Below are 14,549 nucleotides of genomic sequence, written 5' to 3' on the forward strand. Positions count from 1 at the left end.
ACAAGTTAGGCTCTTAATATGGACAAACAGCAGTGACAAACCAAAGGGTTGCCAAAAGACCCTATAAGGGAGGAATGTTCATTGTAAAGTGCTGGAACAGTGTGTGTCTGAGTGCCTTCTTTATACATTCCTCCACAAATAGAAATAAGCGGGCAAGATGCAGCAACAGAACAGAGTTGGTGTGGAGGGAGAAGGGATGTGAGTGGGTCTAGGGAGGGTAGAGCTGCATGGATGATGTGGCTCCAGCTAACCTGTGTTATGTGCCAGTGAGTCCCTGTCCCACCTTCTTTAGTACTGGTGCTGATGGCATGTCATGAACACACCAAGAGGAACTTGTGTGTCCCCACTCAAGCCTAACCTTGGTTCCCTCGCCCCTGTGCCAGTTCCCACCTTCATTGATGAGAGGAGGGAGGTGCTCTACTGCAATCATTTCACTGAAACATTTGCTGGGGAGTTCATCCTGTTCTACCAGTGGTGCCCCCACAGAGGAAGGGTGCCCTGACCCTCCACGTTATCAGGTAGGTTTGTAAACCATTTTTCCTCTGAGCAGCCTCATTCTTGGCCATCGCTTGTTCACCCCTTCTTGTCTACTGATGGCATGGTCCTTCCCCATGGTTGTTAGGCAGGCAGAGTTCTACTGAAGCAGGACTTTGCCCAGCACCAGCAGGAAAAGCCTGCTTATAATTCTGCTTATGTTCTGCTCCAGGCAAAAGGTCTTGGTCAGCCCCTTATCTCTGTCTGTGCTTGCTACCCACAGCAGGCATGAGGGCAGAACAGATGTGCAAGTGCCTACACCTGCCCCCCATTGAAACTGGTGCCATAGAACAAGGGCACAAAGTGCCAGCCTTCAGACAATATGTTTAAGGCAAAGAAAGAAGACAACACCCACCATAGCTGCTCAACCATGTCCCAAGGTGCTATGTCCACGTGCTTTTTGAACACCTCCAGGGATGGTGACTCCACCACTGCCCTGGGCAGCCTCTTCCAATGCTTTGCCAGTCTTTCAGTAAAGAAATTTTTCCTAACATCCAATCCTTCCCCCCCCCTCTTCCTCCCGGCACAACTTGAGGCCACTTCCTCTTGCCCTGTCACTTGGGAGAAGAGACCAGCACCTACCTCACTACACCCTCCTTTCAGGGAGTTGCAGACAGGGCTAAGGTCTCCCCTCAGCCTCCTTTTCTCCAGGTTAAACAACCCCAGTATTGTATGCCTCTCGTAAGATTTGCTCTCCAGACCCTCCACCAGCTTTGTTGCCTTTCTCTGGACATGCTCCAGGACCTCAATCTCTTCCTTGTAGTGAGGGACCCAAAACTAAACCCAGGATTTGAGGTGCAGCCTCACCAGTGCCAAGTGCAGGGGCGTTTGTGGTGTGTGACAGGAGGGAAAATACAGCTCTTTCCTGAAGGATGTGTCCATCATGCCTTTGTGAATTAGCCTGTGCCTGCTAAGTTTGGGAAAAAAAAGCCACTACAGTGCAGGGAGCCTTTCTGCTCAGGTGCTCTGGAAGGAGACCTCATGCTATGATGTCCATCACCATGTAGCACCACAGTCACCACTAAGGAGATGATGGTATGTCTCTGGCTGGCCATGTGATCCAGGTTCCCCACAGTGACCACCAGGCCAGGTACCACTTTCAGCTCTGGATCAGCTCTTCACCCACTTCTGCTGTTCCTTGTCTAACCCGCTGTGACAGAGGCCATCAGCCCCATCACCGTACAGGGAAGAAGTACACAACAAATTTAATTTGGGCCTCTCGGTGCAGATTTGATGTGACCCCAATGGCAAATGTGTTCCTACCCTACTGGCACCAAAAGAAGGGAGAGTCTCAAAGAAGAAATGTCTGTCTGTGTATGGATTGGTTATCATTTAATGTGGACTTGCTGAGAATAAATTCTTTGAAGTTGGCTTTTGCAGGAAACATGTTCTGCTAGCACTATCTTGTGGCCACTTCAGGAAATTCTTACAGAATGAACAAAATTTAGCATGAGCAGCTGATTTCCCTAAACCATTCTGCACTAGATCCTTCAGTGGGTGGCTGGTGTTAAGTGAGGGTGTTCCACTGCTCGCTGTGGCTCCCAGCTACGTGGGTGCCGTGGCCTTGATCAATACAGCCCTGTGTGGTGGCAGGACACACATTGCTTCCAGGCTCAGCAGTAAAGGGGACACTGAATGGACACAGGGCCAGAGCAGATGGCATTCCATATCATCCGATAAATAAAACTTCAAGCCATCTCCTGTGTCAGTAGCAGGGAGGGTCTGCCCCATTCCTGAACACAGCTCATCTCCAAACAGCCCCGTACTGGAGACTCGGCAGAGCTGGGGTTCTCAGCTGGAGAGCAGTGCCAGAGCTGAATGGGTGAATGCCCCTCAAGAGGAACGTGTCTCAGTCCTTTCCTACCCAAAGGAACCATTTCTCTAAGGCCCCTTTTATGCTCCTGTGGATTTTGCTCCAGAGTTTCTTACCCAGTGGCTTTTGCGGCAGCTGCCTGCTGGATATACACCAGCGCAGGCTCCCTGAGGCAAAGTGTGGCTGGGTCTGCGTGAGGAACATCACAAAAGTGAGAACGGTGCTTTGAAACACTTCTAAAATGCTAGAAGGGAGGGGAGGTGGAATTACATGGGTAGCATGAAAGGAAGGTGTTCTTTTCTTCAGGAAACACCTGAGGGAAACCCTGTGGCTGTGCATCACGCGTAGATCCCTGCAAAGTTCTGTGCGTGTGATGCCCACAGCAGCACAGCCACAGCTCTTGGAGCCTGGGCCACTGCAGCCGGCTCTCGGAGTCAGGAAGGAACACCTGCAGCTGGAAGTGTTCCTCGGCCTTGGAGGCCTGCACTCCAGGCAAGCGCCACCTCAACCCAGGCAGCCTTTGCTGCTCTTGCCCCCCTGCACCTCCCCATGTACAGTCACAGCCCTGCAGAAGGAGGTGAAGGAGCTCAGGACAAACACCTCCCGGCCAGGTCAGCTCTTTTACCTCTGGCAGTCTCGTTGCAGCAGGCGAACGCTCTCTCCCTCGGCGACATCAGAAGCGCAACCAGGCCCTTCAGCAGGGATGGATGGACCTCACAAACTGTGAGCGCCTTCAGCAGCCGAATGTCTGGGGAAAAGAGGAGCTGCTGGTAGCACTGGACTTGTATTGAGGGCAGGTTTATGGAGAAAGGCAGGGATGTGGGAATGCTTGTCACAGCAAGGACTCTACATAGAGAGGGCACCAACAGACACCCCAACACCCGACCTGTGCCAACTGATGATCACAGGGGTTACTGCAGCCACTGTGCAGCTCATTCTGTCTTTGACCAGAGAAGGGGCAGCTTCCCTGAAATGGAGCCTCAAAAGAGGGCTGGAGCTCCTCTGTTATGAGGACAGGCTGAGAGAGTCGGGCTCTTCAGCCTGGAGAAGGCTCTGGGGAGAAGTTAGAGCAGCTTCCAGTACTGAAAGGAGCTACAGGAAAGCTGGGGAGGCACTTTTTACGAGGGCATGGAGTGATAGGAATGGCTTTAAATTGGAAGGGGGAAGATTTAAATTACACATCGGGAAAAAATTCTCCACAAAGAAAGTGAGTGAGGCCCTGGCCCAGGTTGCCCAGGGAAGCTGTGGCTGTCCCATCTCTGGAGGTGTTCAAGGCCAGGTTGGACGGGGCTTTGAGCAGCCTGATCCAGTGGGAGGTGTCCCTGCCCGTGGCAGGAGGGTTGGAATTGGGTGAGCTTTGAGGTCCCTTCGAATCCAAACCATTCCATGATTCTGTGAACGGGGAAAATGGGAGCTCTTGAGGCACTCATTCCAGAGACCGGGTCCAGTGCACGGGCATCTCTCTGTGCCGCCCCCGCTACCGACTGCCTCGTTCCCCTCGCTGGTCAAAGGATAACGGAATGATGGGACACCCCTTTCTCCCGGTACCGGCTGCCTCGTTCCCCTCGCCGCTGAAAGGATGACCTCCGCGACGCCGTTACCGGCGTTCTGCCCCGGCCGCTCGCTCCGCCCTGGCTTATTCATTAGCATCCCCACCTCATTAGCATGCCCCGCCCCAGCGGGCTCTGATTAGCATACCCAGGGTGCTGTGCGGCAGGCCCGGCCGGGCCCGCTGGCCACTGCGGCGCAGAGCATCTCCCTGGGCTCGGTCCACCCGGGCTTTGTAGCATGGCGGGGCCGGGGAGCGGCGGTGCAGGAGGGAGAAGGGAAGCGGGGGAACGAGGTCGCCGTGTCCTACAGGGCCACAGCCGGGAATGGGTACATGTCTGGGGGCAGTGGAGGGTATACTCTGGTTTCTCTTCAGATCGTATAAATCTTTCGCCTTTTACTAAAGATTTCCGTGGAGAGGAACAGTTACGAGTGTTGAGAAATTTTTTGAGGCTCCATTTCGGTGGAGCTCATCCTTTTCTGGTTAGAAAAACAGAACTGGAATTCACAAATTTAAGGGATAGAAAGGTTTTTGCCTTGAACGAGCTTCTAAAACTCTTTGGTTTTTCGAGGTGTCATCCGGCCTGGCCGTGAACGTCTCAAGGGTTGGGGCAGTCATAGCTTTCCTGGGCAACCTGTGCCAGTGCGTCACCACTCTCATGGTAAACAATTTCTTCTTAATGTCTAATCTAAACCTTCTCCATTCCAATTTAAAACCATTCCCCCCCATCCTGTACTACGTGCCCTTCCCAGCTTTCCTGTAGCTCCTTCAGGGGTTGGGAGGCTGCTATAAGCTCTCCTTGAAGCCTTCTGGTCACTAGGCTGAACCCCACTCTCTCAGCCTCACCTTGCAGCAGAGGTTCTCCAGCCCTCGGATCATCTTCGTGGCCTCCTCTGGACCTGTTCCCACAGTTCCATGTCCTTACATTAGGGGTTCCAGAACTGGACACAGGACTCCAGGTGGAGGTTGCAATGTGCGGGTCATCGTGTATGGGTCCCAATGCTGCAATGTGGGGGATGAATTGCATGAGTGCTGCGATATGTGGGATGGGCTGTACGGGTCCCAATGCTGCGATGTGCAGGACACAGTGTGCTGGTCCTGATACTCCTGTTTGCAGGACAAGGTGTGTGGGTCCCAATGCTGCTGTGTGGGGGATGCGCTGTGTGGGTCTCCAATGCTTTGATATGCAGGTCCCAATGGTGTGGTATGCGGGATTAGATGCGTGGGTCCCTGATGCCACCATGTGCAGGACAAGGTGTGTGGGTCTCAGTGCTGCTGTGTGGGGGATGCAGTGTGTGGGTCCCAACCTTGCAGTATCTGAAAGGAGCCTACAAGAAAGCTGGAGAGCTTTGTTCACAAAGGCTTGTGGTGATAGGACGAGGGGGAACGGTATAAACTGGAGAGGGGTAGATTTAGGCTATACATAAGGAGGAATTTCTTCACCATGAGGTTGGTGAGGCACTGGTACAAGCTGCCCAGGGAAGCTGTGGCTGCCCATCCCTGGAGGTGTTCAAGGCTAGGCTGGATGGGGCTTGTAATAGCCTGGTCTGGTGGAGGTGTCCCTGCCCATGGCAGGGGTTGGAATTGAATGATCTTTATGGTCCCTTCCAGCCCAAACTACTCTATGATTCTACGATTGTCCGAACCAGCGTGGAGCATACAAGCCGTCACGGTTCTAGCTGGAGCGGGAGGTGCAGAGCTGACCCTCCACCTCACTTCCTCCCCGCAACTCCGCCTCATTACCGTTTATCTCGTTACCACTCGCCTCATTAGCATGCACCTCATTATCATTCCGCTGATTTGCATACCCTGCGTGCCACGCATCCCGCACTGTCCCCGCTCCCGGGGCCGCTCTCGGTGCCGCTCGGGGCTGCGGAGCCGGGGAGCCGCGGGGCCGGTACCGGGGCGGGGAGAGGGGCAAAGGAGGGGTTTCCTCGCCGTGACCGCAGCGGAGCGGGGCCGGAGGGGGGTGCGGCGGGGGCGGAGCACAGAGCATACTCCGGTTTCTCTTCAGATCGTATAAATCTTTCGCCTTTTACTAAAGATTTCCGTGGAGAGGAACAGTTACGAGTGTCGAGAAATTTTTTGAAGCTCCATTTCGGTGGAGCTGCCCTTTATGCTGGTTAAAAATAGAATGAACAATGTGTTAATAGCAGCGGATGAAGAGAGACTCGAAGCTCAACCCGTTCCAACCCCCCCTGCTATGGGCAGGGATCCCACGGGATCAGGCTGCTCACAGCCCCGTCCAACCTGACCCTGAACATCTCCAGGGATGGGGCAGCCACAGCTTCTCTGGGCAACCTGAGCCAGGGCCTTACCGCCCTCTTCGTGAAGAATTTCTTCCTAATGTCTAGTCTAAATCTTCCCCTCTCCGATTTAAAGCCATTCCTATCATTCCATGCCGTTGTAGAAAGTGCCTCCTCAGCTTTCCTGTAGCCCCTTTCAGTACTGGAAGCTGCTCTAAAGTCTCCCTGCAGCCTCCCTTTCTCCAGGCTGAACAACCCCAACTCTCTCAGCCTGGCCTCGTATGGGTCTACGCAGAGTCCTTGCTGTGACAAGCATTCCCATGTCCCTTCCAATTTAAAGCCATCCTCCCTCATCCTATCATTCCATCTCCACGTTAAACGCCTCTCCCCAGCTTTCTAATACCCTCACCCATTACCTGGAAGCTGCTCTAAGCTCCTCCATGAACCTGTGTTAAAGTCATAGAATCGTAGAATCACCAGGTTTGAAAAGACCTCTGGGATGATCGAGTCCAACCATTCCTTTCTGCCACTAAACCATCTCCCTGAGCAGCTCGTCTTCTCCACCCCCTCCCTGGGCAGCCTCTGTCAGGGCCCGATGACCCCTTCTGTGAAAAATGTTTTCCTGATGTCCAGCCTGAGCCTCCCCTGGTGCAGGTTGAGGCCATTGCCCCTTGTCCTGTCCCCTGTCACTTGGAGAGCGCAGCTCCCTCCTCTCCACAACCTCCTTTCAGGGAGTTGTAGAGAGCAATAAGGTCTCCCCTCAGCCTCCGCTTCTCCAGGCTAAACAACCCCAGTTCCCTCAGCTGCTCCTCGTTCTCCAGCCCCTTCCCCAGCTTCGCTGCTCTTCTCTGGACACACTCCAGAGCCTCAACATCCTTCTTGGAGCGAGGGGCCCAGAACGTTGAACACAGGATTCGAGGTGCGGTCTCACCAGTGGCAGAATTATCTCCCTGCACCTCCTCGCCACGCAGTGTGTGTGTCACAAACTAAGATACCATTTGCCTTGATTTCTGAGGTCTATCTTAGCTATACTGACGACTCCCACTCAGGACGCCACCAACCCTGATCCTTAAAACCAGTCCTAGTTCACCCAATTCTATTTTTAACCAACATAAGTGGCAGCTCCACCGAAATGGAGCCTCAAAAAATTTCTCGACACTCGTAACTGTTCCTCTCCACGGAAATCTTTAGTAAAAGGCGAAAGATTTATACGATCTGAAGAGAAACCAGAGTATACCGTCCGACCGCCTCGCCCACAACCCCACCCCGCACTGTCCCTCTCAGGGACACGGTGACGCCCTCCATGCCCCGCCGCCCCCTCTCGTCCCCGCACCCCTGCTCGCTTCGCATGGCAAGCCGTTCTTTCTGGTCCCGCTGGCACCGGGAGCGACGAGGACTGCGGCACCGGGACAGCGGGAACGGCCGCGGTGCACCCTGGGTACGAGCAGGGGATAAATGCTAATGAGGCGGCGGGCGCGGCTGTGCCCGGCTAGTCCCGCAGCCGCACAGGGCGGGGATTGCTGTGCCCTGCTCTCTGTTTGTCTGCGTTTTCCCGCACTTTCCCGCATCCCCGAGGCTGGCCGCCCACAGCCTCCCCTAGCGTCCCACAGCCGCGGCCCGCGGTGGCCAGGCGGGTCCTGCTGTTACCTACGGCATAAGGAGAATGCGCTTTGCAGCCTCCTTTATTTCATAGGATCGTAGAATGGTTTGGGTTGGAAGGGACCTCAAAGCCCATCCGGTTCCACCCCCTGCCATGGGCAGGGACACCTCCCACTGGCTCAGGCTGCTCAAGGCCCCATCCAGCCTGGCCTTGAACACCTCCAGGGATGGGGCAGCCACAGCTGCCCTGGACAACCTCTGACTGTGCCTCACCACCCTCAGTGTGAAGAATTTCTTCCTAATGTCTGATCTAAATCTTCCCCCTTCCAATTTAAAGCCATTCCCCCTCATCCTATCACTCCATGCCCTTGCAGAAAGTCACTCCTCAGCTTTCCTGTAGCCCCTTCAGGACCTCCAAGGTCTGTTTGGAACCTTTGTTTCTGAACAATTCCAACTCTCTCAGCCTGTCCTCATAGCAGAGGTGCTCCAGCCCTCGGATCATCTTCATGGCCTCCTTTGGACCTGTTCCAACAGTTCCATATCCTTCTTATTTTGAGGATTCCAGAACTGGACACAGTACTCTAGATGGGGTCACAGTGTGCAGGTCCCCAATGCTGCTGTGTGTGGGTCATGGTGTATGGGTCCCAACAAATGTATGAGTCTCGCAACAAAGGTTTGTATTTACTACAAACATCCTGATCCCAGAGATGCAGACCCTTGGTATCTTCTACGAACACCCTAATATCTGCCTAGACATTCAGGTGTTTAATACCATCTACAAACATCCTGGCTTCTGCTCAAGGATGCAGACGCTTAGTCTTAAGAAATGATGAACTTGGTAGTTAGTTGACCCAAGGCTGAGAACATGTGATGAAATAAGGAAACGGATACCAGTGAGAGAGAATTCATGAGTGTTTAAGGATTATTGGAAGGACATCCTTGGATTGGGCCTTGAGCAGCCAATTCCAACCCTCCTGCCATGCCAACACCATGCGTTGGCATGGCAGGAGGGTTGGAATTGAATGAGCTTTAAGGTCCCTTCCAACCCACACCTCTGATTCTATGGTGATTCTAACTAAGGATGTGGAAAGGAAATAAGTAATTCTGTGTTAAAGTAGAATTGTGTAGCCTAGTGAATACATGTCTTAGGTAGGTGTAACAATTGTGTTGGCTAGGTAGGATTTTGAGCATCGGTTTTGTATAAATAGGCCTTTGGGGTCCTCAGTAGGTGTGCTATTTTTTTTCTGGAAGATCTTTCACCTAGCACTGTGCACAGAATAAAAGCAATGTCTTCTCTTCAGTCAAAATACTTTGTTTTGGGAATGTCGTTTTTTAATTGATTTCAGCTAACATCACCTTCCTCCTTGACCTCCAGGTGCTCTGAGCACAGCATGGGCTCCAGAAGGACGGAGGGAGCCTCTCCCACCACGTCCTGGGGGAAAAGGGCAATGTGACAGGGACAGCCTTCACAGCGTACTCCAGTCCGTCCTTTTCCAGGCACAGGGGCTGTCCTGTGCAGCCTGCAATGCCAAAGAGATGGCACAGCTCCTGCCAGGGTGGGAAGGACATAGGTAGAAGCTAACACTGCCCTTCGCTCCTGTGAAGCTCACAACCCACCTGCATGGCCCCGAGCGTCTGCAGAGCCAGCCGCTGGGCTCGGCGGGAGTCGCGTGGCAGCACAGCAACCAGGCCTTTGTAGACTTGGTTCTGGTGCTTGGGATTGTTGTGGCCCAAAGAGTCCAGCAGAACCTGCACGTCTCCTTGAGCCTCTGCTGAGTTGGAAGTGGCCAGGAATTCAGTGAGAGATTGTACCCCTGTGCGAAGAGACGCCAAATCATGTCTCTGGGTGAGCCTGGGTCACCCATCTCAGCTGTTTCACTGTTACTTCTGAGAGAACTTAGCACCACAGCCCACTGGAAGTGTGGCTCCAAGAACAGAAGCCAGGAAAAAACATTCTTTGTCCTTATCAGGAGCCATACCACCAACTGGAAAAGCAGCTGGCAAAATTCTCAGCTGGAGAAGCTGGCTAAGGCCCTTCTGTAGGCATTTACAGAAGCAGGGAGCCTGGCACTGGGATGCCAGCAGTGCTGCAAAGGATCCCTCAGGTGATCCTGCTGCTTTGCCTCTCTTGGAGGAAGCAGAAATTATCCCACAGCCTCTGACAACATAATCCAAACTACAGAATAACTAATGGGGTTTGCCTTCTACTGCCCAGAAGAAAAAAAACAGGAAAAAAACCCCCATTGCAACACTCTTTCAAAAGATAGGAGCCACAAAACCCTCCCAGCCGCAGGGAGGAAGTCTGGAAAAGCCTGCAGTAGGTGAACGCGGCAGGTAAGATTGGAAACTGGTTTGTGGTTTAAACCAGAGCAGTTGCAACCAGTGGGACAGCAATATCGCATCAAAGGAAACGACTGTAAAGAAACCGAGCTCATTAAAAACTGAGAGAGGGGATGAAATGCAACCACTCAACAATAGGCGAGACTCTGAACTCCTTCGCTGCGGCAATCTGCCATCCGGCAGGTGGAGGGAAGGGAGTGCCTCAGCGCTGCAAGCAGCCCTGAGGGCCAGAGGTCAGGGAGAACATCCTCGCCTGAGCTAGGAAAAGAACGGACGGACATGCTGCCTACCATAGCTTTCACAAATGATCTCCTTGCACTCTCTGCCAGTGTCTGCGACAAGCTGCAGCAGCTTTACAGACTCCCTTTTGTCCTCTTCTTTCAGGTGGTTCAGCCCTAGTATTTCCAGGAGAATCAAGACTCCTCCAGTCTCCAGAAATTCAATAACGTATCTCTGTCTGCAAGGACAGGGGAACAAAGCCAAAAGCATCACCTGTCTCGGAGCTTGTTTTCCTTTGTCAGCACGCCGTTCTCCAGGGAACCATCACCTCCTGCCCCACTGCAGTGGGTGCGTGGTGCTCAGGGAGTGAGCACGAGGAGGTCCAGCCCAGAGTGCAGAGGCAGATGACCACCAGCAGCACGCTCTGTTGCCAGGAGGTCACCAGCTCCCATTTTACCGTGTATTCATTTCAGATATTGAACCTCAGGCACAGACAGTCCTCTCTCAGGTTCTCACCACGCTCCTTCCACATTATGCCAGTGACTTCGTGGCTCTGCAGTTGTGCACAAGCAGTGGATTTGCTTTTGGGAGCATTTGAAATTCATACCATAAGCCTCACTAGGACCTGCCTTGCCTGAAATGCTTACACAGCTCTCCCAAAAGATGGCCAAGGACTTGTTATTTTTTTTATCTACTCAGCCCCTTACCCTCGTGTGCCTTCTCCATGGCACCTCGCGCACGGTGGCCTTCCATACTCACCCACTTGCCGCAGATAGGAAGACGCTGATGGACTTGAGCAGCTTGTTGAGGCACGTGCTGTACATATAGCTGTTTGATAAGGCTAAGGAAAGATTTACAGACCATTGTGGTGTCCCCCAGGCTGCCTTTGGCAATGTGGAGGTCTGAAGTGAGACCTCTAAAGGGTCTGAAGTGAGTCCTGTGTCTGCGAGAGAGCATGGACCTTCCTCTCACAGGCACGCAGAGGCAGCGTGCTCATCCCAGTATGAGAAAAAACTCTACTTCCAGGTCCCCGAGAGACAGGTTACATGACTTTCCCTTAAGCTTCATCTATAGATAGATATTTTTTTAACCCTGCAGAACATGTCTGGACATGGATGTCTCTATACAGAAGCGTATTCTTTAAACAAATGCTTAGTAGGGAACTTTCCCTTCCTCTCCATCCCACCACAACGTGCCACCTCCAGCTGTCCAAGGAAAGAGATACGTCACCCTGAGCCATGCTGTTAGGCGAGCCAGAAACAAACTGGCTCCGTGGGAGAACTCCAGCTCCAGCTCTTGTTCTGTCTTGCCATCATTGCTTTCGATGAAGTTGTCCAGGATGTGGCTTCGAGCAGCTTTGTGGGCATTATCCCATTTCTGCAAAAAAAACCCTGAGCTTCATGGTGGTTTCCTGTTCTTTGACAGAAGTCATCATCTCTTCTGCCTAGAGAATAGTGAGAAAGAAGTTAAAAATGGGCTTTGAAGATAGAAAACATCTGTACTAAGGAATTGCCACCAGAATCACATTTAATATCTTTGGCACATAATATTAAAGGACTTACTAGCCATTAATTTAACTTCATCTTCCCTTGTACTTCTTTCAGATAGGAAAACTGAGGCAAAAGCAAGTTTCTGATATGTCTGAAACCACACAATGAATCTGTGACAGACTTGAGATTATTCTCCAGGGCTTCACCACAGGAGCTCTCTTCTCTGTTAATAAAGTCATTTTGATGTTACCTACTCCCCCAACCTTGTTTTCTCACTAGCTTCATGATATGAAAACTGCATCTCATACCTGACCTGCCAGAGAATAAATAGGGTAAGATGAGAACACGGATAGGTATGGATTTATGGGGAATGACAGGGTCAAAGTGGCTATAAATGCCTCTTAGCACAGCGGTGCAGTGTGCCCTCGCTCGTGTGATGGAGTGACAGTCACTGGGACTGGGCGCATGTTCCCTCCAGGAACATGTACTTGGCTGTGGCACTGGGAGAGCACCCTGGGACCTTGTGGTGTGACAGACATTTGCTCTGGTTTTTTTTCTTATGTAATTTCTATAGCACATTTTCCAACAATCTAAGAAAACCAGAAACGATAGGAACTGTTGGCAAGAGGACAGAAGCTCCAGAAACATCACTTGCTCGCACTTCCTTCCATCCCTTCACACAGGTGTTAGATAAAACAATCCATATTTAGCCAAATTTCCCTGGCACACTTTTGGCTCAGGATGTTACCCCTTATTCCAACTTCACAAACATGTAGGTGCACTTAGTAGGGGGATGATTGTCAGAGGATTAAGCTCTCTGTTCATTCAAGTAGGTGAGAATTCCACAAGAATTCCACAAGGTCACACAGACAGATGCATTAATGCAGCTGTGCTGTCCTCCACCAACCTGTATCAACATGCCTGAGGATAACAAAGGGATTCACCCTTGTCTAACACGGTTCTTTGTCCTCCTACATCAGAAAAGCATAGTTTAAGGGGAAATAAAGTTAAAGTCACAAAATTTTTGGGTTTCAGAATAAGAAGTTTCTCTCAATGTAATACAAATTGCCCAGATTGCCCATTTTCTATCTACAAAGTTGTTAAGACTTTTCTCATGGAATACGGAGCAAACTTCAAAATCTTCTTCCAGAATATCTCCAAGATACCTGCTCAGAAGTAACTTTCTGTTGCTGTTACCCGAACCAGACTGAAAACGCTGACCAAGGGGGGAACACGTACCTCAACGCCTGAAAACAAGCAAACAAAGTCTTCAAGAAGCTGGGTAAGAATCAACCCTTGAGAATTAAGACAGGATGAAATTTCATTAGGGAGTTAACGGTCTGTGCTCTGTAAGGAGCCTGTGTCCTTGGCAGGGCATTCTCAGGATCTCCTTTGCAGGGAAGCAGGTTTAAAATAAATCCATTTCCCCAAAATAGTTGTGATTGAAAATGTTATTAGCCATAACAAATGTTAGTGCTGACAGGAGAATGGCCTGTTAGGGGCTTCTGGTGAAACAGTCAAGTGAAAGTCATATTTCACATTATTGCAAGCATTTTCCTGTGATTTACAGAATATTTGTGAAACATTACTTGCAAGGCATATGATTGATACCGAGAGAACAGCTAGTGTGTAGGGGGAATCTGTATTTCACAGAGACTGTTTGCATGAAATTTACAGTCCCATAAAGTGCTCCTCTGTCCTCAACAGAGATCTAGTTAAAAGAACTTTACTGTCTGAAACATCCCAAAATTGATTCTAAATTAATGTTTCCATATTTATGTTTGAGATGCCAGTGGTGTGATGCCATCCTGTTTTTATTATAAAGCTGCAGTAACCCCCTGCTATGCAGAAACACCAGCACCAGACTCTGGACGTGAGGATTTTAGCGATACAAAGGGCTTGCCTATGAATCAACGGCAAAACGGGGAGCTTGAAACAATGATCACATGAGGCTTCTAAGGATAAAGTGGTATCTGTCCCTTGCTGCTACAATAACAGCAGCTGCTGACATCGTAGTCTTTAAGCTGACATTGCAAAGTACCCTGAAAATGTACATGAATATTTTTATTATGACCATTTTACATATGGGAACCTGCAGACACAGGGAAGTTAAATGACTTGCCTGAGTCGTTTTTCAGTGCTAGCGTCAGTACATAACTCCTGTTTGTCGGCTTCAAACTCTGCTCTCAACAGTGCTGGGCTGCCACCCCAGTACATTGGACCCAATAATAAAACAAGGCTGGGTCAGTGCAGTGCTTTATCCCTGCCAAGAAAAACACAAGTGATTTAGGAACTGGCTCTGGAAATTCAGCAGTTCTTTACATCCAGACTGTTGTTAAATTGTCAGATTGAGATCAAAAGGCAGGTTGGTGCTGCGTCGGACTCAGGCTGAGTGCAAAATGCCACAGGCTCATAGCCTTGGACTCACGGAAGAACAGAGCAATGGTCATTTTGTGCTGCTTTTGCATCTTGCAACGTCAAGCTTGTGCCTAGCCTCGAGCAAAACCTAGAGCGTCTGTTTCCCTAGCGGGTTTCATCTTCTTGTGGCACACCTCAAGGCCCCCACAACCTTCTTCACGCACAGTGCACCTTCCTCAGTGTACCCCAATGCCTTCTACCCAGCACCCACCAACCTCCAGGCTCTCTGGCCCCTCTCTCACCTACATGTCCTGCCTGTCGGCCCCTCTGTTCACCCCAGCCGCAACCCCAAACCTGGCCCCTGCGCCCCCCTCACCCCCAGCCAGGCCCAGCACTGACCC

At 51.2% G+C, this 14,549-nt stretch overlaps 1 protein-coding gene and 3 non-coding genes across 4 annotated transcripts; 2 read left to right on the top strand and 2 right to left on the bottom strand.

Moving 5' to 3' along the window:
- Nucleotides 1-13: 13 nt before the first annotated feature.
- On the bottom strand, nucleotides 14-11,732 carry ARMH1 (armadillo like helical domain containing 1). The gene is given in 11 exon segments (XM_054073137.1): nucleotides 14-175; nucleotides 1,569-1,637; nucleotides 1,640-1,676; nucleotides 2,464-2,536; nucleotides 2,973-3,095; nucleotides 9,098-9,173; nucleotides 9,359-9,555; nucleotides 10,372-10,538; nucleotides 11,060-11,128; nucleotides 11,526-11,686; nucleotides 11,688-11,732. Coding segments are annotated over 11 exon segments (1,179 nt in total).
- Nucleotides 4,252-4,366, top strand: LOC128852973 (U5 spliceosomal RNA). Its single transcript, XR_008451143.1, has one exon. It is a non-coding gene; the product is annotated as a U5 spliceosomal RNA (small nuclear RNA).
- Nucleotides 5,891-6,005, top strand: LOC128852979 (U5 spliceosomal RNA). The gene has a single exon (XR_008451149.1). It is a non-coding gene; the product is annotated as a U5 spliceosomal RNA (small nuclear RNA).
- On the bottom strand, nucleotides 7,263-7,377 carry LOC128852978 (U5 spliceosomal RNA). Its single transcript, XR_008451148.1, has one exon. It is a non-coding gene; the product is annotated as a U5 spliceosomal RNA (small nuclear RNA).
- Nucleotides 11,733-14,549: the final 2,817 nt, after the last annotated feature.

Source organism: Cuculus canorus, chromosome 8 (genome assembly GCF_017976375.1).
Source record: "Cuculus canorus isolate bCucCan1 chromosome 8, bCucCan1.pri, whole genome shotgun sequence".
In the NCBI taxonomy this organism is placed as follows: Eukaryota; Metazoa; Chordata; class Aves; order Cuculiformes; family Cuculidae; genus Cuculus; species Cuculus canorus.